Below are 24,213 nucleotides of genomic sequence, written 5' to 3'. Positions count from 1 at the left end.
AAGAGGACAACTTGAGCAATTCCATGAGGTAGAAAATGAGATATCAAATTAAGAAACACATAGGTAGTCCATTTTTGCAGGAAGATGGCATTAATGTAGGTCAGTAATGGGAAATAAAGCTGCAAAGGTAGGTTGGATCTAAATTGTGGAGGGTCTTAAATGTCAGACTAGGGAGTATTTTTTTTCTGGATCAATAAAGAGCAACTGAAGGTTGTTTTTTTTTTTTTTTTTTTTTTTTTTTTTTTTTTAGCAAGAAAATGCTCAAACACATGTTTTAGGAGATTGTTTTGTCAGTTATATAGAGGATGGCTTATACAGTGCCTTGCTTGAAAAGGACACTTAATACATGGTTTTTAGTTATTTAAAAATAGACATGTTTATATATATATATTTTAAATCCAGAGCTAGCTTTAGGTTGGTATTTTTCTAATAGCATTCTTTTTCTTAAGTCCATTTTAGAAATTGAAGTCTTGTCTGAAAGTTGTAGATGAATGAACATTAGTATTCTATAATGTACAAGCTGTGCTGTATGTTTTATTTGTAGATTTTCTCTTGTGAGGGTGAGTTTTCTGGCTAAAATAGTTGAGGACACAAGGTACCATACATTAAAAACTGCATGCAGCAGTATTCCTACATTAATTTCTCTTTTAATGTTTATTCTTTATGATTGAAGGAGTTAAAAAGTTTTCTATAATGTGTATAGAATTTATATTAACATTTATGAAAGAAAAAGAGATGTCTCTGAAAAATATTCTGATAGTTCTTTAAAGGAATAAGGTTACAGATTGTTCTGAATAATGTAATAGAAAGAATCTAAACTTCTTAAGGGAAGGAATGATATCATTTTGGTCTTTGTGATCTCAGAGTTTAACACAGTGGTAAATGCTTAGTAAATGTTTTATTGAAAGGAGACTCGGGGCTTCCTCCAGTATTGTCTTCCATTTTTGAGCTGTATGAACTTAGGAAAAACATGTGACCTCTGAGCTTATTTTCACATCTATACATACCTTAATGCTAGGATTTTTTGGTCTGAAAAATGATGATGATGAAAGCTTTATTTATTGCCTCACTTTACACAGTATCTCTAGTGAACAAATCAGAACATCTTTATGATTCAAAACTTTGAGCTGCCGATCGTCCCCAAAAATCAACCTGGTCTGTTTATGTTCAGGTTTCTAGTATGGAGCCTTCCAGAATTTAGGCATATTAATCTTGGAACAAAAGAAGCATACACATGCATGCACAGGCACATGCACATACACACACATTCACACACAGTCCTATCCTGGACCCGTAATCAAAGGCTTTCCAACTTGTCTCTTGGCTTTCCAGGCCACAATGAAACATCAGATGGAAAGAAATAATACCCATCTTGCTTCCCTCACAAGGTTGTTTTGAGAATACAATGGAAGCAAAAATATGAAGGGCTATACTAATGAAGATATTCTATCATTATTATTGCCTCGTTTTTTTTTTTTTTTACCATAGAGTTCTACTATGTTAATTCTTTTTACATTTACAAGATGTATTTTACCAACAAACACAATTTTCATTATTCCACATTCATCATCTCTCCAGAAGATGCATATACTCATTCAAGGAGAATAACCTTCCTTGACAAAGGAATATTATTCTCTAATATTCTATTCTCTAATAGGTATGTAACTGAATTTCCATTTATATGGAGGGAGTTCCAAAACTGTATTCCATTATTTATTCTTTTTAATATCTTTCTTTGTAAGAAATTCTATCTAAAAATTTTTCCCTCACATCAGATATTTAACTCCTAAGTGGACTTGAATAAGAACAGGTTCCAAATATAATAACTTGAGTATTATTTAGTCACCTTTCAGCTTTCAGTTTTTAGTTTATATAATCCCTATTTATTTAAATTTTATAAATTCTATGGTCAACTTTGTGATTTCCTCAGACTCTTCAATGTCCCCATGAGTTGTACCCCATAGAGTACTATACATGTTTATTTAGATCAGGTCTGAGGAAAATGGAAAGATTGTGGGTTACCTCCTATAATTGTTTGTAAATGATAGCTAGATATCATGGGGATAGAGTGCCAGACTTGGAATCAGGAAAAACTGAATTTACATCAACCTTCAGACAATAATCCTAAGCAAATCATTTAATCTATGTTTGCCTCAGTTTCATCACCTATAAAACAGAAATAGTATTCAAAGTGTTACTGATAGGATCAAATGAGATAATATATTTAAAGTACTTTGCAAACTTTAATGCATTCTACAAATGCTAATTGTTACATTGATGTTTCTTTTTCTTTTGGGATTTGTTTTATTAATGTCTTTGGTTTTTCACATCATCCTAGTTTCCCCCAGTTCCCTTTCCCCTCTTCTCAAAGCATTATCCCACATTTTTTGTTGTTATTTTTCACTTATTTTGGTCATGTCCAATTCTGTATGACTGTATTTGGGGTTTTCTTGGCAAAGATACTGATGGTTATATATCAAATAGCAGCAAAATGTGCTACTATAAATATTTTGGTATATATGAGGGCTTTCTTTTTATCAATGGCTTCCTTGGGATATAAGTCCAATGATGCAATCTCAATCAAAGAGTATGGGCATTTGAGCCACTTTATTTGCATAATTCCAAATTGCTTTCCAAAATATTTATGCTAAAATGTATCAGTGTGTCTATATTCTCTTTTGTCATCTTTGCCAACTTTTAGAGTGTGAGGTTAAATCTCAAAGTTGTTTTGATTTGTAAGCCTCTTATTTTTAGTGATTTGGAGCATTCTTTCATGTGGTTTTTAATACTTTTTCCCATTCTTTTAGAGAACTTTTTGTTCATATCCATTGCCCCCACATGTTTTTAACAGGTCTGCCTTACTGACTAATATTGAACTGGTCATTCACTGGATCATCTAGATTTTTTTCCCAGACTATTTTTCCTCCTAAATGTGCTAACCTGTACTTGTCCCCAAGAAGATTTTTTTTTAATTTATAGAATTAATTAGATTTACAAAAGGAACCAAAAAAAAATCCAGAATCTGTGAATGTTGAGTCACTTGAGTTACACCCACACTATGAAAAATAACAAACTTAGGCTACTTGCCCATTGGAGAATATTCTGGGTGACATCTGGAGGACTCTGCCAGCCCTGTGTTTCTGAGTTTTAAACTCCTACTCTCAAGGAACATTTTGCTTCTATCCATGATATAATTATGTTAGCTTTGTGTACATAACACCTGGATTCTCTGTGTAATTTGTGACATAAATGCTTAGTGCATTCCTAATATTTATTATGATCTCTGTTACCATCCTATCATAACATTGGCTGTGTATAAAGGTGGGGACCCTCCTTTTATGATTCAAAGTTCATGCTAACCTAGACTTCTCTGACAGCATAGAATAATCAGTAAATAATATATCAAATTACAGATCTGTATCAATATACATTTTAGTAATAACAATTTAAAAAATTAGATGGCAAATGTTTTTATGGCTTAGGTCAGACCATGGTTTTCTGTTTACCTCTTCCATAATTTTGCTCAGCAAAGAACTTGTTTCAAGAGAAATTGTAATCACAACAGAAATCACAACAGAAATATGAAGACCTATGAGGTATGACTTTAAAGTAGTGAAACTTATACTTCTAAATGAATAACATCCTCTCAAGGTAGTCCCCTTAAGAGCTCATATTTCAGTCTAGTTGCCATCATTCATATAATTTTTGGAGGACTATCTGTTTAAAAATTGAGGAATCCCTTTTTGAAGGAGTTCAGAAACTTTATAAGTTTAAGATGAGACAGTCTCATTTTTATAGTGAAGTTGTATGGATATATGTGTGTGCTTTTGTCAGAAATGGTGTCATCAGTTTTCACCAATGATTGATTCACCAGAATCAAATCTAAATGACTTTGGGCTGATTCCTATATCTATCCTTACAAAATGAGCCATTTCCTTTTATTGTATTGTTGAACTAGGAGTCTCAGTTTTGACGGGTACAATAATCACTTGAATAGATGAGTCCTGGAATATTTGTGAGATTGGTTATCTGCAAAAAAGCTCTTTATTGAACACCCTTCCATTATGGACAAACACCTTATTGAAAGTTCTATTTGGTTGTTTCATTATAACAGAGAAGAAACTTTGAGTTTTTGAAGATTATTTTCATTGAGCACAGACTCTGGACAATCCCAAGAAATTGGAAGAGAACTTGTGTTAGAACTTAGCAATGCACTGGCTTCTGTCTTCTGTCAAAGGCTCAGATTAACTGAATTTTCAGAGGCTAGATTGGATCTATTAGGTTAGACACAGCACCTTTTAAAAAATTATTCAATCTATTTATTTTTTAAAATCTGATTTAATATTTTATTTTCCACAATTACATGTGAAAACAAATTTAACATTCCTTTTTTCAGATTTTGAGTTACAAATTCTCTTCTTCCCTCCCACCCCCTTTACTAAAAAGGCAAGCAATTTGACATTGGTTATTTATATGTAGTCATGATATAGCACCTTTTGAAGACGTACAAATCATAGAGAGCTTGCAGTCTACATTAGTAGAAGGGGGTATCTAAGTCACCACCATATTAGGTTCTGGTTATATAAAGATGGAGAGAAAAAAAGAATCTTCAAAGACTTTACAATTTAATTAAAAGAGAGTAGGCAGGCTATTTCCTTCCTTACATTGATTGATTTAGGGCAATCAATAGAGTTGGGTAAAGTCTATATCCAAGAGAATTTGAGCTATATATGGGAAAAAGCAGTCTTCAGCCCATCTAACATAGGCATAAAGCATAAATATAGTTCATTTTGAAAAGTCCTCCTCATCCTTTTCATATGGATTTCTTCACTAGAACTTACACTGTCTTGATGGGAATGTTATTCCATCATATTCTTGATCTTATAGCTGCTAAAACGTTACTTGTTGATTTTGAGTATATTTGAATTGAGTATATTGAGCATATTAATATTGAGTATTTTATATATATATTGAGTATATTGAGGAAATGTAGTCCAATGGAAGGAAAATAAATCAGGCTTCTCACATGGAAAATGGAAATTACTCCATACTGAATGAGGTCTTGCTAAAAATGCAGCTAACCTGACTAAATAATTCTTAGCATTGTTTTTACACTCTAAGCTCCAAGTATTATCTTAATTAACTGTTCCTGGTAAACTTAATTCTGCTAAAATAAGCTGTGTTCATCAAAATGCCATGTTGCCATGGCAGCCAGTAATCCAAATCATGCATTAAATATTTTTCCCTCTATTAACAAGTCTTTCTCATTACTATATAAGATATGAAACATCTCTACCGAAATCCAGCCTGAACAATTAATCTGAAATGTTATTCATTAAGTGTCACCAGTGTCTGAGTAATATCCCCTACTTCCAAATGGTATTTCAAGAAAACCATTGTTTTGGGCCTCCACTTTTAATACTTAATCTTGCTCCTCATTTTTTTAAACTATCATTTAGTCATCAACTTGGAAAGTTGAATTGAAATCTTCCTGATTCAAAATTCAGTATTATTATAGTCTATGATAATGATTCTTAATTTTATATTTCCCTATATTCACAAAAAAGAAGAGGAAACCAACCCCAAATCCCCCATTTCCTCTATATATAGGTTGAGTCTAAGTTGACACATTATGTTCCATGGCATTGTAAATACAGCCAGCCACTTGGAGATATTTGAAATTATTAAGGGGCTAAACTATGGCTTAGCTTTAGACTAACCCTTAAGGACTTTATTATTAGCACATCACTACTTTATTATGTGAATCTTGACCAGTCATCTGTGTGTTTTTTCATCTGTGAAATGAAAATGAGAGAATCTTGTGTTTTTTCAAAACATTTTTTGTACTTCATGTAGATATTTAGATAATGATTTTATAACTTTCTTAGGGTTGACACAGTGTTTAATGGTAGTGAGAAATTGATGCTATTAGAATTGGTTTTTCTAAGAAGTTCTTTAACCAGTGAATAAGAATTGTTATTGTTGTTGTCAATTATATGTGGGAAATGATTTATAAGTTTTTACCAGTGATGTACTGGCAAATGATCTTTTGAAATTTTAAAAAGCTCAAACTATTGTTTTTCAAAATACAATAATCTAGTTATGATTTTATTTTTTAAAAAAGACTAAGAAGAACAATTTAAAAACATGGAGATCTAGTACAATGAATCAATATTTCTCTAAATGGCAGACAATAATTGGATCATGACCTAGAAAGAAACATTTAGAAATGGGGTAGTTATTGAAATAGGGAAAAAATGAAATGGGAGTTGCCAATAAAAAAGAATGTGTTTACAAGTGTCAGTGTCAAGACCAATGTGATCCTCAGTTGAAATCCCACCTGTGTCATTGTGGTAAAGTCATTTAATGTCTAGAACTCAGGTCTTGAATCTATAAAATAAGAAGCTTGGACTATCCAATTCCTTCCAAATCAAAATCTATGATCCTCTGGTCATTTTGGTTATAAAATATAAATTGCTATTTTATATTTTTCTTTTCATGTTCCCTCCCTTCTTTAGCCTATTGGCTAAATATTAATTATTTAAATTAAATTAAAATTAAATATTTTTAATATTATATAGATATAGATATAGATATGAAGTTCTGCTCATTGTAATCAAAAATCTGCACTGCATTTGTTATTAAGTGTTTTGCCTGTAGTATTTAATAAATATTTATTGAATTCAAGGGAATTGTCCCCCTATTACCAGTGTTAAAATGTTATTTTCATCATATGTTTTTACTTGAAGAAGATGGTTCTCAAAAATATCCATCTGACTCTTTAACTCTGGCAATGTAGATGGCCTTCCAAAACCTATTCCCATTTTAATCTCCCAGTATTATCGAGGGTATAGTCACTATTTAATCAAACTGGTATGCTCAAATTTTGTGCTTTTCTGCCTCTGCTTATTAGCTCACAGCATTTCCCTAGCCTGAAATGCCTCATTCCTCTTCCTGTTTTTCTAAAGTCTATCTCTTCTTCAAGACTCAACTGAATCCTGTACTATCTATCGGGATAATAATAACCAATACTCCTCATTTATTTACTTATTTATTTTATTGGGTCTTTATCATTATTTATATTTATTACTTTAATTATTTATTCATTAATGTATTTGTTAATATAGTATATTATTAATTTATACATTTTTATTTAAATGTTTTAAGGTATGCAGATTTCTTTAAATATAGTAGCTCATTTGATTTGAGGTATACAATGACCCTGCAGAGTAGGTATTAATATCTCCATTTTATACATGAGGAAACTGAAGCTGAAAAAAGTTACATAACTCACTCAGAGTGACAAAGTTACTATGTGTCTGAGGTAGGAGTAAAGCTTTCATCTTTCTGATTCCCAAGTTCAGCTCTGTTCTCCATGATCATTTAATTTTTAAATCTTCTCTTCTTTCTTGAATAAAAATTATTTGGTACTTATATTGCTTATTTGGAATATGTGATTTAATGCTTTATGTTTTGAGTTTCCTCATTATTCAGTTCAACTTGGAAAATCTTTGTTGGCCTGTATTTTAAACATCATGTATATTATATCTTTAAAAGTTTATATCTTTGCTATAGGTCTGTGCAGCAGACAGTTGTCTGCCTAAAACTAAAAAGTTTAAATTTTTTTTTTAATTATTGAAACTTTAATGATGCCCTCTTTTATTTTTTTGAATCATGTTTTTCCCAGTATACCCACTTTAACCCACCAAATCCTACCTTTTCATCTACTGAGTCTTCCCACAGAAAAAGAACCACCACACCTTCCTTCAAAGAAGGAGGAAGATGTTTTAAATAATCTCTTCTGTGGAGCCAAGATTAAAGTTAATCCAATTATATATTATTAAATTTCATTTTCATGTTTTTTCATTTACTGTATTGTAAGTGTGCATGTTGTTTTCTGGTATAGCTTACTTCATTTTGTGTCAGTTAATAAAAATCTTCTCGTGTTTATCTGAACTTCTCATATCTGTAATTTCTTATCTTAACTGTGATATCCCATGACTTTATACAGCACTTTATTCAACCTTTTCCCAAACATTGGCACTAACTTTGTTTTTTTTTTGTTTTGTTTTGTTTTGTTTTTTGGGGGGTTTTTTGCTACAAAAAAAGTGCCGCAATGAATATTTGATATATGGGAACTTTCTGTCTTTGACTTCTTTGACCACTAAGTCTCTGGATCAAATTGTATAGGCAATTTAAGTGACTTTCTTGAATAATTCAAAATTTTTTACTAGACTAGTTGGACCAATTCATAGTTCTACCAACAGTGTATTAATATTTTTGTTTTTCCACAATCTATTTAATCATAGAAATTAAACTCTCTAACCAGTAGTCTAACACTGACTGTTTCTGTTTTTTTTTTTTCATCTTTGTCCATTCATTGTGAAATCTCAGAGTTGTTTTAACTTATATTTCTCTTATCATGAGTGATTTGAAGCTTTTTTCTTTATAATTTTGTCTTTCTTCCTTTGATAAATGACTATATCCTTTGACCATTTTTTCATTAGTGAATGGCCCTTGGTTTTATACATTTGTTTGATATCCACATGTATCTTCAACATGAGATTATTTTGTCAAATATTTGATGAAAAAGGTTTTTCCTCCAAAATTGAAGCCCTCTTTCTTAAACTAGCTACACATTCTTTTTGTTCATATAGAAATTTTTAAATTTTATGCAATTTATCTCCTTTAAGATCTTATCTCCCTCTTGTTTGACAGAAAATTCTTCCTTAAGCTATATTTATGAATCGTATCTCCTTCCATTGTCTTCTAATTGTTGAATGATACAGCTTTTTATATTTAGATGGCATTTCAATTTTGAATTTATTGCATTATGAGGTATAAGTTCCTGGTCTAAAATTTTATTTTTCTAAACTGCTGTCTGATTTCTAATTCCAATGCTTATCAAATATGTAACAGGGAATTAATATACATACACACCTAAAGCACCACCATTCTGATTTTTAGTTCTCTCAAACTATGCAACAGGAGTCAGATATAACTTTATGTAAACTAAATAAATGGTTTCATGTATAATATGCATTACTCTTTCCTATTGCATATAGATGCCATAGTGATTAATAAAATATAAATTTATTTAAAATTCCACATACATCAAAAATAAAATATACTTAACTCACTGTTCTATGTTAAGGAAAGCTATAATGATATGATGCATTCCCTGAAGGAACATAGTTTAGTAGAAGTGATAGTATATGTCTTATCCTCACTTCAACCCTAACCCCAACTGGAGTGTTAGCTCTTTAAGAATAGTAAAAGTGGGGGGCAGCTAGATGGCACAGTATCCACTCTGTCCAGAGTACTGGCCCTGAAGTCAGGAGGACCTGAGTTCAAATCTGACCTCAGACACTTAATACTTCCTAGCTGCGTGACCCTGAGCAAGTCACTTAACTCCAATTCCCTCAGGAAAAAAAAGAAAAGAAAAGAAAAGAAAAAAAGAATAGTAAAAATGTTTCATAATTCTTTGTTTCCCTAGTTTGTCTAAGTATAGAGGGAGTGTTTTCATTTTTTTAAACCTGTATCACCTTTGTGTCCTACAGAAGCTCAGAAATGGATTGATTGATACATTAATTCTGAAAAGTATAAAGAGCCATGGAAATATTTTAAAATTACCATCACCTCGTTTCTTTATGTGAATGATGATCTGCACCTGTTAATTGGTGCATGAATTGGCAGCAAATTTTTGTGATATATTTTATTACTACCTTATATGTGACATCTTGTAATTATGTGATGTGACATATCTTTATAACTATCAGTGCTATAAGATTCATTTGGAATAAAGGTGACTAAAAGTTATGCTTTTTCCACTGCATTATAATAATAGCGCTTCCCCATATCAGGTGCAGGCTATATCTATGGTTGTTTCCAAAATGTTATTTGATTCTTATGAATGTCAGGAATTATCAAATCCCAGATATAATGCTCAAATTAAAAAATATGACTTTCACAAAAATGGGATTTTTATTATCAGAATAACAAACAAAGCCTAAAGATTATTTGTGTTTCTAATTTATCATACTTAATCCCTGTTCTGCAATTTTTGTGTAAACCTCAAGCAACCTTTCCAACATTGTTTCAATATTTGTACTATATTTCTGTGACTAGGATATGTTGGGAAACAATATGGATTAAATATTCCTCATTTTCTTACTTGTGGGGATATCTGGAAAACCATTTAAGTGTATTATTTTTAAGAACCTTACCTAGGACATTTCTAGGACTATTCCATGAAACTTAGTTATTTAGTGAATATGAGTTCTGTGAGAGTTGATGTTAGTAATATCTTTTTCTTCAATAAATTTAATATAGAATTATGTACCCAAAGTACTTATAATGTACAACATTTTTTGGTTTGAAAATGCCTTTTTTCTGTTTTTCTCTAAATCTTATTTTATCTCAAGAGAATTTTCTATAACAAGATTCTTTCGGCCATGTATGATTCTTTTAATTTATTTCAGTTATCAAAGTGTTCTGTTGACCAAATAAGTACTGGGAAACATTAAGCTAAACTTTCCCCAAACACATAAAATGGTACTAATACTTTTGAGCTGTCAAGATAAAAAAACATTTACTGCTATCAATAGCCATGGTGAAGCTATCAGTTTTTGTCCTGGCCTTAGATAATCCATACACAGAAGATACATGCAAAGAGAGCCAGAACTTACAAGTTTATGTATATTATATTCTAGAATATTAGTATGATTGCAGAACTGATTATCTTTTTTTCTAAATATTATTTTTTCCAATTTACATGTAAAGATAATTTTCAACATTTATTTTTATAAGATTTTGAGTTACAATTTTTTTTACTTATCTTCCTTGCCTCTCCTATCCCTAGGACAGCAAGCAATCTAATATGGGTGATATATGTGCAATCATGTTAAAAACATTTATACATTAGACATATTAGAAAAGAAGAATCAAGATAAAATAAAGAAAATAAAAAAAACAAAAAACAAAATGAAAATAGTAGATTTTGGCCTGCATTCAGAACTTATGGTTCTTTCTCTGTTGGGGATAATATTATCCATCATAAGTCTTTTGGAATTATGTTGGATCATTCATTGCATTGTTGAGAAGAGCTAAGTTTTTCGTAGCTAATTGTCATACAGTGTGGCTGTTACTATGTACAGTGTTCTGATACTGCTCACTTTACTCAGCTTCAGTTCATACAAGTCCAGTTTTTTTTTGAAATCTGCCTACTCATCATTTTTTTAAAGCACAATAGTATTCCATCACATTCATGTACAACTTGTTCACCCATTTCCTAATGATGCACTACTCTGTTTCTTTATCAGTACCAAATATTTATTGTATTACCACTTTATATTATAGTTTTGGTTCAAGTACAGCTAAGCCACCTTTATTTGAATTTTTTACATTAATTCCCTTAATATCCTTGGCATTTTGTTCTTTCAGATAAAATTTGTTATTATTTTCTCTAGTTATATAAAATAAATTTGTTAGTTTTATTGACAACACTACATAAGAATTTAATTTAAGTAGAATTGTTATTTTTATTAGATTACTTTTGCCTACCTATGACCAACTGGATATTTTTCCAGTTGTTTAGATCTGACTTAATTTGTGTGAAAAGTATTTTGTAATTGTGTTCACATATTTCCTAGGTTTATTTTGGTAGGCAGACTCCCAGATATTTTAAGCTGTCTGCAGTTTTTTAAAAATAAATTTTCTCTTTCTATCTCTTGCTGATGGGCTTTGCTAGTAATTTATAGAAATGTTGATGATTTTTTGTGGGTTTATTTTATATCTGCAATGTTGTTAATGTTGTTAATTATGTAGGTTTTTAACTGATTCTCTAGGATTCTCTAATATCATCTGCATCATATCATCTGTAAAGAGTAATCATTTTATTTCCTCATTGCTTATCCTAATCCCTTTAATTCCTTTTTCTTCTCTTATTGCTTTCTAGTACTGTTGAATAATAGTGGGTATAATGGGCATCCTTGTTTTTCCCCTGATCTTATTGGCAAGCCTTCTAGCTTATCCCCATTTCAGATGTTTGCTAATGGTTTTTAGATAGATGCTACTTAACATTTTAAGGAAAGTTCCATTTATTCCTTTGCTTTCATGTGCTTTTAATAATAATGGGTGTTATAGTTTATTAAAATCTTTTTCTGCATCTGTTGATATAATCATATGATTTCTGTTAGTTTTGTTATTGATGTGATCAATCATGCTGATACATTTCCCAAAACTGAACCAGCTCTATATTTCTGGTATAAATCCCACATGGTCATATTATTCTGATGATAAATTACTCTCATATTTTTTAAAATGTTTACATTGGGGCAGCTAGGTGGAGCAGTGAATAGAGCACCAGCCCTGAAGTCAGGAGGACCTGAGTTCAAATCTGGGCTTAGACACTTAACACTTCCTAGCTGTGTGATTGTGGGCAAGTCATTTAACCCCGATTGCCTCAGCAAAAAAAAAAAAGTTTACATCAATATTCATTGGGAAAATTGATCAATAATTTCCCTTCTCTGTTTTGACTCTTCTTGGTTTAATTATCAGCACCATATCTGTGTCATAAAAAGAATTTGCTAGAACTCCTTCTCCTATTTTTCCAAATAATTTGTATAATATTGGAATTGTTCTTTAAATCTTTGATAAAATTCACTTGTAAATACAACTTGACCTGGAGATTTCTTTTTCTTAGAGAGTTCATTGATGGCTTATTCAATACTTTTTCTAAAATGGGGTTAAGTATTTTATTTCTTTTTCAGCTAATCTGGCCAACTTATATTTTTATTAATATTCATCCATTTCACTTAGATTGTAAGATTTATTGGACATACAGTTGGGCAAAATAGCTCCTATTTATTGTTTTAATTTCCTCTTCAATGTGGTAAATTTATTTGGTTTTCTTCTTTTAGGGTTTATTTCATAATATTTTTTCTAAAATCAGCTCTTAATTTTATTCATTAATTTAAGTTTTCTTTCAATTTTATTAATTTCTCCCTTGATTTTCAGAATTTCTAATTTGATACTTCATTGGAGATTTTAAATTTATTCTTTTCTAGCCTTATTTAGTTGCATGCCCAATTCATTGATCTACTCTTTCTCTACTTCATTCTCAGGGGTCCTCAAACTTTTTAAATAGGGGGCCAGTTCACTGTCCCTCAGACTGTTGGAGGGCCAGACTATAGTAAAAACAAAAACTTTGTTTTGTGAGCCTTTAAATAAAGAAACTTCATAGCCCTTGGTGAGGGGGATAAGCATCCTTAAGTGCCGAATCTGGCCCCGCAGGCCATAGTTTGAGGACCCCTGAAAACATTTAGTAACATAAATATCCCCTATGTACTGCTTTGGCTGTGTCCAGAAGTTTTGTATGCTGCCTCATTATTGTCATTATCTTTGATGAAATTTTTTATTATTTCTATAATTTGTTTGGTTCACTCATTCTTTAGGATTATATTTTTAGTTCCAATTTTTTCCAATTAATTTTTAATCAATTTTCCATGGTTCTTTATTACATGTAAGTTTTATTTCATCATTATCTGATATGGATGAATTTAATATTTCTGTCTTTCTTCATTTGATTGTGAAGTTTTTATTTCCTAATAAATGGTTAGTTTTTGTGTAGATGCAATGTATCACTGAGAAAAAGGTATATTTCTTTTTATTTCCATTCAGACTTCTTCAGAGGTCCATCATATCTAATTTTTCTAAAATTCTAATCACCTCTCATTTTTTTATTATTTATTTTGTGTTTAGATTGATCTAATTCTGATAGGAGAAGATTGAAGTTCCCCACCAGAAAGAAACAATTCAAATATTGAGGAGTCATAATCGGGATTATCCAGGATTTAGAATTTCCAAATTAAAGGACTGCAGGGTTCAGAATATAATATTCCAGAAGGCAAAGGAACTTGGATTACAACCAAGGATTATGGCTCCTCAATATCTGAATTTTTTCTTTCTGGCTATTTGCCATATATTCTCCTTAACCTGCTAATTCTGACATTTGGCTACAATATTCCTTGGTATTTTCATTTGGGGAATGTTTTTCTTTTTTTTTTTTTTTTTTTTTTTGTTTTTGTTTTTTGTTTTATTTAATAGCCTTTTATTTACAGGTTATATGCATGGGTAACTTTACAGCATTAACAATTGCCAAACCTCTTGTTCCAATTTTTCACCTCTTACCCCACCCCACCCCCTCCCCTAGATGGCAGGATGACCAGTAGATGTTTAATATATTAAAATATAAATTAGATACACAATAAGTATACATGACCAAAACGTTATTTTGCTGTACAAAAAGAATCAGACTCTGAAATATTGTACAATTAGCTTGTGAAGGAAATCAAAAATGCAGGTGTGCATAAATATAGGGATTGGGAATTCAATGTAATGGTTTTTAGTCATCTCCCAGAGTTCTTTCTCTGGGCATAGCTGGTTCAGTTCATTACTGCTCCATTGGAAATGATTTGGTTAATCTCGTTGCTAAGGACGACTAGGTCCATCAGAACTGGTCATCATATAATATTGTTGTTGAAGTATATAATGATCTCCTGGTCCTGCTCATTTCACTCAGCATCAGTTTGTATAAGTCTCTCCAGGTCTTTCTGAAATCATCCTGTTGGTCATTTCTTACAGAACACTAATATTCCATAATATTCATATACCACAATTTATTCAGCCATTCTCCAACTGATGGACATCCATTCAGTTTCCAGTTTCTAGCCACTACAAAGAGGGCTGCCACAAATATTCGTGCACATACAGGTCCCCTTCCCTTCTTTATAATCTCTTTGGGATATAAGCCCAGCAGCAACACTGCTGGACCAAAGGGCATGCACAGCTCGACAGCCTTTTGAGCATAGTTCCAAACTACTCTCCAAAATGGTTGGATTCGTTCACAACTCCACCAACAATGCATCAATGTCCCAGTTTTCCCACATCCCCTCCAACAATCATCATTATTTTTTCCTGTCATCTTAGCCAATCTGACAAGTGTGTAGTGGTATCTTAGAGTTGTCTTAATTTGCCTTTCTCTGATTAATAATGACTTGGAGCATCTTTTCATATGACTAGAAATAGTTTCAATTTCTTCATCTGAGAATTGTCTGTTCATATCCTTTGACCATTTTTCAATTGGAGAATGGCTTGATTTTTTATAAATTAGAGTTAATTCTCTATATATTTTGGAAATGAGGCCTTTATCAGAACCTTTGACTGTAAAAATATTTTCCCAGTTTATTGCTTCCCTTCTAATCTTGTCTACATTAGTTTTGTTTGTACAAAAACTTTTCAGTTTGGTATAATCGAAATTTTCTATTTTGTGATCAGTAATGATCTCTAGTTCTGCTTTGGTCATAAAGTCCTTCTTGGGGAATGTTTTTCAGGAGGTGATTGGTGGATTCTTTCAAGACTAGTGAAAAAATCCACCAATCACCTCCTGAAAAAGATTCAATGACCATTTTACACTTTGAGTTCTAGGATATCAGGCCAGTTTCTTTGATAATTTCTTGAAAGATGCTGTCCAGGTTCTTTTTTGTCATTTTATCATGGCCTAGTCCAAAAATTCCTAAATTATCTCTCCTGGATCTGTTTTCCAGGTCAGTTGTTTTTCCAGGGAACCCAGCCTTTTTCTCTCTAGTTTTATGATGCTGGGGGTCATACTGATGACAAGTAGTACACCTCATTCTAAACTTCATCTTGCTTATTTACCTCCTTTTTATGACTAAGGCCAAGGGGAGCATGATAGAGATGGGGAAAGGAATTGGAGGATATAATCTAAGTCGCAGGGTGGGTTTAGATGACAGTATCTCTAGCAATTAGCCACATTGTTCTAAGCATGTGGAATAAAATTTAGTCCTTGGGAGGATTCATTCCTTCACTGGATTCTTCTATGAATGAGCATATAATATGGAGCTCTATCAATAATTTTTTTTAGGGCATGAATCCTGGACCTACCAAAACTAGAAGATGACTGTTTTCATAAGTATTGATTAAAACTTAATACTTTTATTAATCATTGAAGGATGTAATTGTCATTAATTCCTTCTTATCCTTTAGTTACATGTGTTATTTATTCTCGCATTACATGAAACCTTATTACTTGTCTGCTTCATTCTGCTTTTCTATCATTATTCTATTCTTCCTATAGGACTATACAGTGGAAGTCATACTTAAGTGGATTTGTGCTTATACAAGGTGTATAACATAATATATAGTGAAAAAGATGTCAAATTTCCATTCACACAACACTTCATAATCCTTAAACTGAAAGATAGGGGAAAAGACTTGCCTTATATGCAATTTAAAGGGGAAAAAAATCTTAGCCATACAACTTTTTAAATCTGATCTGTAATTGTCATTCTATACCATCAAATAGAAAATGGAGCTTCAGCATTATTCCACTACTACTGGATTATTTTTTGATTAAGGAAACTTGTCAAAGTTTTTCATGTTATTTATGTTAACATGTAATTAGCATGTTAACATTTCCTTAAAATGAAGACTAGCATAAAGGGAGAGAGAGACATAAGAAAAAGAGAGGGGAAGAGAATGAAGTGAGTAGATTTAAATAATGAGGTGATGAAAGGGAATAAAGATAGCCTTTCTACCAAGGAGAATAATAACAATCTTGCCTACTTACCCATCTGGGCATCTTTTAGGATCACATCCTGACATCCTTTTAAGATCACATCACAATAAAGATTGCTTTATTGTAACTTCAGGACTGATAACAGAAAATAAACAAGTGAAACTATATGGTCAATAGAAAAAAATTTCCTATAGTACAAACTGAAATTTCTCAACAGACAAATTTCTGCCTTCCTCCTTCCCCCCTCCTCAAAACAGCAAGCAATCTAATACAGGTTAAATTTGTTCAATCATTTTTTACACATATTTCCATATTTATCATGTTGTATAGGAAAAATAGGACCAAAATAGAGAAAAACATGAGAAAGGAAAAAACAAACAAAAGGATGAAAACACTATGCTTCAATCCACAATCGGTCTGCATAGTTCTCTTTCTGGATGTGATTAGCATTTTCCATCCCAGGTCTGTTGGAATTGCCTTGAATCATCAAAAGAGTCAAATCTATCACAGTTGATCATACATAATCTTGTTGATATATACAATGTTCTCTTATTTCTGTTCATTTCATTCAGCATCAGTTCATGCAAGTCTTTCCAGGCTTTTCTAAAATCATATTATTCGTCATTTTTATAGTAATATTACTTTAATATACCATAACTTATTCAGCCACCCTCTAATTGATAGACATTTACCCATTTTCCAATTTTTGCCCCCATGACAAGAGCTGCTAAAAACATTTTTGCACATGTGGGTCCTTTTCCCTCTTTTAGTATTTCTTTAAGATACAGAGCTAGTAGTTGCACTGCTGGATCAAAAGGTATGCACATATTTATAGCTCTTTCCTCTCCATATTAGTTGGATCATTTCACAGTTGTGCCAACAATATGTGTTCCAGTTTTTCCACATCCTCTCCAACATTTATCATTATTTTTTCCTGTCATCTTCACCAATCTGACAGATATGAGGTGATATCTCAGAGTTGTTTTAAAGCATTTTTCTGTAACTAGAAATGGCTTTAATTTCTTCATTTGAAAATTGTCTATTCATCTTCTTTAACATTTGTCAATTGAAGAATGATTGTATTTTTATAAATTTGAATTAGTGAGGATGGAGCCAAGATGGCGGAAAGCAGACACGACTTTCTGTGACCTCTTTTGACCTTCTCTCAAACCAACAATAGATTAGCCTTTAAACTGGTTTTGGAGTCAAAGAGCCCACAAATATTTAGAGTCCAATACATTTCCAAAAGAAGATAGAACAGGACTGCTTCAAATGGGCAAGGGAACAGTCTGCCAAGCCTAGTCTGCAGCACAGGAAGACTGGGGCAAGGAGCTGGGCAGGGAGTCAGAACGTTGCAATAACCTAGGAATCTTCTGTGAGCTTCTTAGTCTACTCTGTCCTGCTTGCAAGTTGATGCTTTGGCAGATTTGCTACAAAAGGAAAATTTTAAACCACTGAGCCACAGAAGGACAAAGGACCTAGCCATGATTACCCAGCACTGGAAATCAATCAGCAGAACTGTCCCAGGGCAAGAGCAGACCTCAAGCCTTTAAAACATGAGCAAAAAAACAAAAAAGAACTTTCACCATAGACAGCTTTTATGGAGAGAGAAAAAAACAGACCTCAAATCCTGAGGTTTCTGAAGGCAAATAAATTCCAGATAAAGCCCCAAAGGGAGATATGAGCTGGTCCCCATTTCACAAGGCTTTCTTGGAAGATTTCATAAATGACCTTAAAAGAAAGTTAGAAGGAAAAACGGGGAAAGGAAATGAGATCTTTTCAAGAAGGGGTGGGAAAAGCATATAACTCCCTACAAAGTAGATTTGATGAAATGGAAAAAGCATATAACTCCTTACAAAATAGATATGAAAAAGATACCAACTCATTGAAAAACAAAATTTGTAAAATGGAAAAAATTGCAATGAACAAAATAATTCAATTGGCTAAATACAAAAGGAGCTAAAAAAAAAGATAACTGAAGAAGATAATACACTAAAATTTAGATTTGAACAAATGGAAGTGAATGACTTAATAAGACTTCAAGAATCAAACAAAAAAAAAAAAGAGAAAAAGAAAAAAATTGAAGAAAATATGAAATGCCTCTTAGGAAGAGCAACTGTCCTGGAAAATAGACCTAGGAGAGATGATCTAAAGATTATTGGACTTCCTGAAAGCCATTATGAAAAAAAAGAACCTAGACATCTTATAGGAAATTATAAAGAAACATTGCCCTGATGTCTTAGATTCAGAAGGTAAAATAGCCATTGAAAGAAGCCACTGATCATTTCCTGAGACCCCAAATTAATATCCCAAGGAATATTGTGGCTAAATTTCAGAACTATCACTCCAAGGAAAAGATATTGCAAGCATCCAGAAAGAAACAATTTAAATACCGAGGAGCCACAATTAGGATTACCCAGGACCTAGCAGCTTTCATTTTAAAGGATCGAAGGGCCTGGAATCTGATATTCTTAAAGGCAAAGAACTTGGATTACAGCCAAGAATAAGCTAATCAGCTAAAATGAGCATCATAAATCTGAATCCGCTCTCTCTATATATTTTAGAAAAGAGGTTTTTATCAGAAACACTGACTGTAAAAAAAATTTTTTACCAGATTTTTGCTTTCCTTCTAATTTTGTCTTTTGCATTTCATAATGCTCTCTAGTTCTTCTTTGACCATAAATTTCTCTCTTCTCCAAAGATCTGACAGGTAGACTCTCACTTGCTCTCCTAATTTGCTTATAGTATCACCCTTTTCTGTCTAAACCATAAACCCATTTTGACCTTATCTTAGTCTAGGGTGTGAGATATTGATCAGTGCCTAGTTTCTGCCACACTGTTTTCCAGGAAATTTTTGTCAACTAGTGAGTTCTTATCCCAAAATCTGGAGTCTTTGGGTTTATCAAACAATAGATTATTTACTGTGTTTGACTACTGTGTCTTGTGAACCTAACCTATTTCACTGATTGATTATTCTCTTTCTTAGGCAGTACCAAGTGGTTTTGATAATTGCTGCTTTATAATATAGTTTTAGGTCTGGTATAATTAGGCCACCTTTTTTTTTTGCATTTTTTTAAAATTACCAATAAAAATGTATGCAATGAGGAAATGGAGTGTTTTGTGAGAGAGAGCAAGGAAAGCCAATGTTACTTTATCTCTTGTGTGAGTGGGTTGGGGAATAAAGTGTAAAACAGGGTCAAATCTGAAAAATTATGAATGCCGGGGAATTGTATGTTTAATCTTACTAGGGAGTCACTGGAGTTTATTTAATTAAGAGGATAAGATGATCAGACTGTAATTCCTACACTACATTGTAGGAAGATCAGTAAGATGCTTGATTTGAGTTGAATGGAGTGTGAATTGAGAGGAGGAGAAATAAAGCAGAGAAACCAACTGGCTATGCTTATGGCAGTGTCACCTTTGCTGTCTTTATTATCTAACAATGAATACTCCAACAACAGTAATCCCTATAACTATACCCACTATTATCAAAGTATCAGCCCTCATTATTACCATTATATGATTTCTTATTGCTACTTAAGTTAATTCTCTCACAGATAAATAAACAATACTACCCCAAATCCATATGCACAATCTCAAATATGTTAGGGTACTTTGCTCACCTTTTCAATTCCAATAAGTCTAGATGTGAGGCGATGAGGATGTGCACTAGGGAGAAAGCAGTGTCAGATGAAAGAAGGGAGCATATTTGAGAAATTGTATGAGAGTAGAAATGTCAGAATTTGAAAACTGATTGGATATGAGTGACAGAGAGAGTGAGGAGTCAATAATAAAAATTATGTTGTGAGCCTTATTCCCTGGGAGAATGGTTGGACTTTAAACAATAATTAGAAAGTTAGGAGAGGAGAAGGAATGAGGAGAAAGATAAATTAAGTGTTAGACATAATGGGTTTAAGTTTTCTGCAGGATATCTTTACCATCTTACCCTGGCAATTCAAAAAGTGATCATGATATCAATCTAGGAATGCAAAGGGAGAGCATTTAAGAATCAGTTACTAGATCATATCAGCAATGTGATATAATGAGGCAAAGAAGGACATGAAAAAGTTTGTAATCAAATAGCATAATATGATTTTTATTTGCTCTCTAATATTTTTTAAATGTGAAATCAATTATTGAAATTTATTTTTCATTTTTTATTTTTTAGAAACCAGCAACTTAAATTTAGGACAGAATGATCCTGGGACCAGTGAGAATTTTTGGCTTGATCACTCCATGGCAAATCAGCCAGAGATCATGGAAGATGATGGACTTAGGAAATCACTGGATCATTTCTATGAAGTATATGGTCAAACCCTACCCTCTCCAAAAGATGCACTCTCAGTGGCAGCGTCTCATCGCCTTTCTCAGAAAATCATAGAACTGACCAACCAAGAAAGTCAAAAGTATGCACTCCGTAGTTTTCAGATGGCTCAGGTGATTTTAAACCGAGATGGATATTCAATCATACAAAGTCATTCTAAAGATGTTCACTTCTATCCACTGGAAGAAGGAAATGCATCTCTGGATAAAGAAAAGCCAACCCCAGGACTTTCAAAAGATGTAATTAGTTTTCTCTTACATGAGAATAAAATGAAATAAATATAATTCATGTAGCTAAAGGAGCTGGACTGGACATATAATTCGTTGTTGATATCTGATAATTTAAATGCCTTTACATAAGACATGAAAGCAGATGTATATATGTAAATTAATCTGTTCATATTAAAGTGTGATATGTCATCTACTGAAATAAAGATGAGATATAATAATTATGAACTAAAATAATACAAATAAAATAATACAAAAATACAATAAAACAAAAGAACTAGATTAAAACTTCAACATATTTCAATTATGTGTACTCTCAAGAGTCAGAGGTAGAAAGTTCAAAGTAGAAAGAATATGTGGGATTTTATCAATTAACAATTAAAATTTTATTTTCTTTCTTCTGTCACATCACAAATTTAAGGAGAAAGAAAAAAGTAAATCCAATTTTTATAATATATTTGTATATGTATATATATATGTATATGCTGACATGATATATTAGTCTCCAGTGTTATCAGCTTGTTAATTTCTAGTTGAAAGGAAAGAGAAACTTTAGTGCTGAAATAGTAGCATTCTCTCCTTTATTTTTGTTTGTATTTGTTTATTGCTAGAAGCTGTATTTTAGATCTAAGCTGATCATTTTGTAAACAATTAGAGAATTATCCAATAATCTCATTGACTCTCCTGAGCTAGCTAGTTTATCTTTTCTCAAGCTGCCATACGCTCTGTATACAAATGGCTGCCCAGTGGGATGTTCCTGTAACCTTTGCAGAGACCAGGTGCTCCTTGTCCATGGTGCCCCTCTCCAGCAGAGCCTTTTTAAACAGATGATCCTTATTTGTGCTTGGCAAGTGCTTCAAGGTGTATCATGAGCTTTAACAAATAAAATACTATTTCAGTAAGCCTTGATATATTTACAGAACATGCCATACAGGTATTTAGAAACTTTTTTTTTTGTTAATATTGAACTTTATGCTCCTCACAAGAAATTATGTTGACAGAAAGTATTATATCACTTATGAGCAGAAAGTCTGTTACTCCTATGTAGTTAGGAAACTAGAGTATGAATTTTAGAAGATCTAGGTCAAAATTAATTGGCCTCATACCAATTTTACTAACCCAAAAGCTCTACAAAAGGCTCATTATGTAAGAATCCAAGAATGATATAAGTGTAGTTCTAAAAGAAGACAGAAAACTAATCAAAGAATTTAAAAAATACCTGCATTGAATGGAATCTCAGAAGACACTTATTCTAGTCCTTGTCCCAAGAAGAATCTCTGCCACAATCTATCTATATAAAATGTCATCCAGCCTTTGTTTGAAGACCTTCAATGAAAGGGAACTTACTAAAGTAACCCATTCACCTTGGGGGTAACTCTATTTGTTAGGAAACTTTATTTTTGCCATCATTCTGTTTCCCTTTTTTCAAATTCCACTCTTTATTCATAGTTCTTACCTTTGGGGAGATAAAACAACACAAATCTAATTCTTTTATCACTTGGCAGCCCTTTACAACTTTGAAAATAACTATCATGTCCATTCAAGTCTGCTCTTTCTATTTAAAATGCCACCAGATCTTTCAGATAATTTTCATATTAGAGAGAATCATTACCATCTTCTCAATATTGTCTAGCCTATCAATATCATTTCCTAAGCAGTGATAATAAGAATTGATTATTAATATTCCAAATATGATTTGATGACAGCAGAGTACATCAGAACCAAAGCCTTAATAATGCCCATTCTTAATGCAACCAAAGATCATATTACATTTTTTGGAGGGTAGCATTGCTATGGTACTTTATTGTTTGCAAAATGTTTAACATATATTTTGATTTGATTCTCCCATTGACCCCAAGCAGTTATGTTCATTTTACAGAAGGGGAAATTGATGCTAAGAGAATCCAAATGATATACATAATATCATACAGTTAAGTGTCTGAAGTAGTATCCAAACTCATGTTTTCCTGCCCCCAGATATAGCACCCTATCTACTCTAGTACCTGCTATTATTGATTGATGGTAAACTTGCAATCCACCAAAAACCCCAGATCATTTTTAGTTAAATGTCTATAAAAGATATCATGATGCTACAGATAAAGAGCAGGACTTGAAGTCAGGAAGCCCAGATTCAGATACTGCTCTCTACCTCTTAATAGTTATGTGACCCTTGATATAACTTACATGAGACTCAGTTTTAGCACTTGTAGATTTTAGATTTCAGAGAAGTTAAGTGGTGCAGTGGATAAAGCACTGGGCCTGAATTCAAATCTGGTCTCAGATATTTACTAGCTCTGTGACCTTGGGCAAATCACTTAATCCTATTTACCTCAGTTTTCTCAACTATAACATGAGCTGGAGGATGGCAAACCACTCAAGTATCTTTGCCAAGAAAACCCCAAAAGGAGATCTCAAAAAGTTGGTCACAACTGAAATTACTGAACAATAAAAATTTTAGATTATGCCTGTAATACCTGTTTTACATAATTGTAAAATCAAATGAACCTAGGTATGGAAGGTATTCTGCAAACTTTAATATACTATGTAAATGTCAGCTTTTGTCATTATTAATGATGTCACCTCTATCTTATTCTTGTGAGATTGATTTTTTGAACCCAAGAATAAGACTTCATTCCTTTTTTAAAATAGTATTTTATTTTTTCCAAATACATGAAAAGACAATTTTCAACATTCACCTAGAATCCTATGTAACCTCTTATCTCTGTATAACCTGCTCTCCCCAAGTATAGGGTGAATATCATAACATGCTATTAATAGGTTACTCAACATTTATTAATCACTTAATATATGCCAGTTTACCTTTCTTCTATCACAAAAGAATAGAACAGATAAGATCCCCATCATTTACAGCCCAAGAGCTATTTCCTCTTGGATGATGACAAACTGATCCAGGATTAAACTTCTCCTTATTGGTTCTTTGACCTTTTGAAGGAGGAAATAATCATTGGGGCAAATGAAGAAATTATCAGTAGTCCTTTGGGCAGAGGGAGTGGGTTCCAGCATATACTGGATAGTTGAACTCTACTCCTCTAAGCAGAAAAGAT

The 24,213-nt window shown here is 32.3% G+C and overlaps 1 protein-coding gene across 1 annotated transcript in view; it reads left to right on the top strand.

Annotated features, from left to right (window-relative positions):
• The window catches only part of SHLD1 (shieldin complex subunit 1), a 126,082-nt gene extending 102,623 nt beyond the window's left edge, over nt 1–23,459 (top strand). Inside the window, exon 4 of the mRNA XM_012540151.3 lies at nt 20,766–23,459. Coding sequence (XP_012395605.1) covers nt 20,766–21,199 — 434 coding nt within the window. The 3' untranslated portion in view covers nt 21,200–23,459. The remainder of the gene's footprint in view (nt 1–20,765) is intronic.
• Nucleotides 23,460–24,213: the final 754 nt, after the last annotated feature.

The sequence above is a fragment of the Sarcophilus harrisii genome, chromosome 2 (assembly GCF_902635505.1).
Source record: "Sarcophilus harrisii chromosome 2, mSarHar1.11, whole genome shotgun sequence".
Lineage (NCBI taxonomy): Eukaryota > Metazoa > Chordata > Mammalia > Dasyuromorphia > Dasyuridae > Sarcophilus > Sarcophilus harrisii.
Note: the sequence above shows the minus strand (reverse complement) of the source record. Positions and strands in the feature narration are given on the sequence as shown.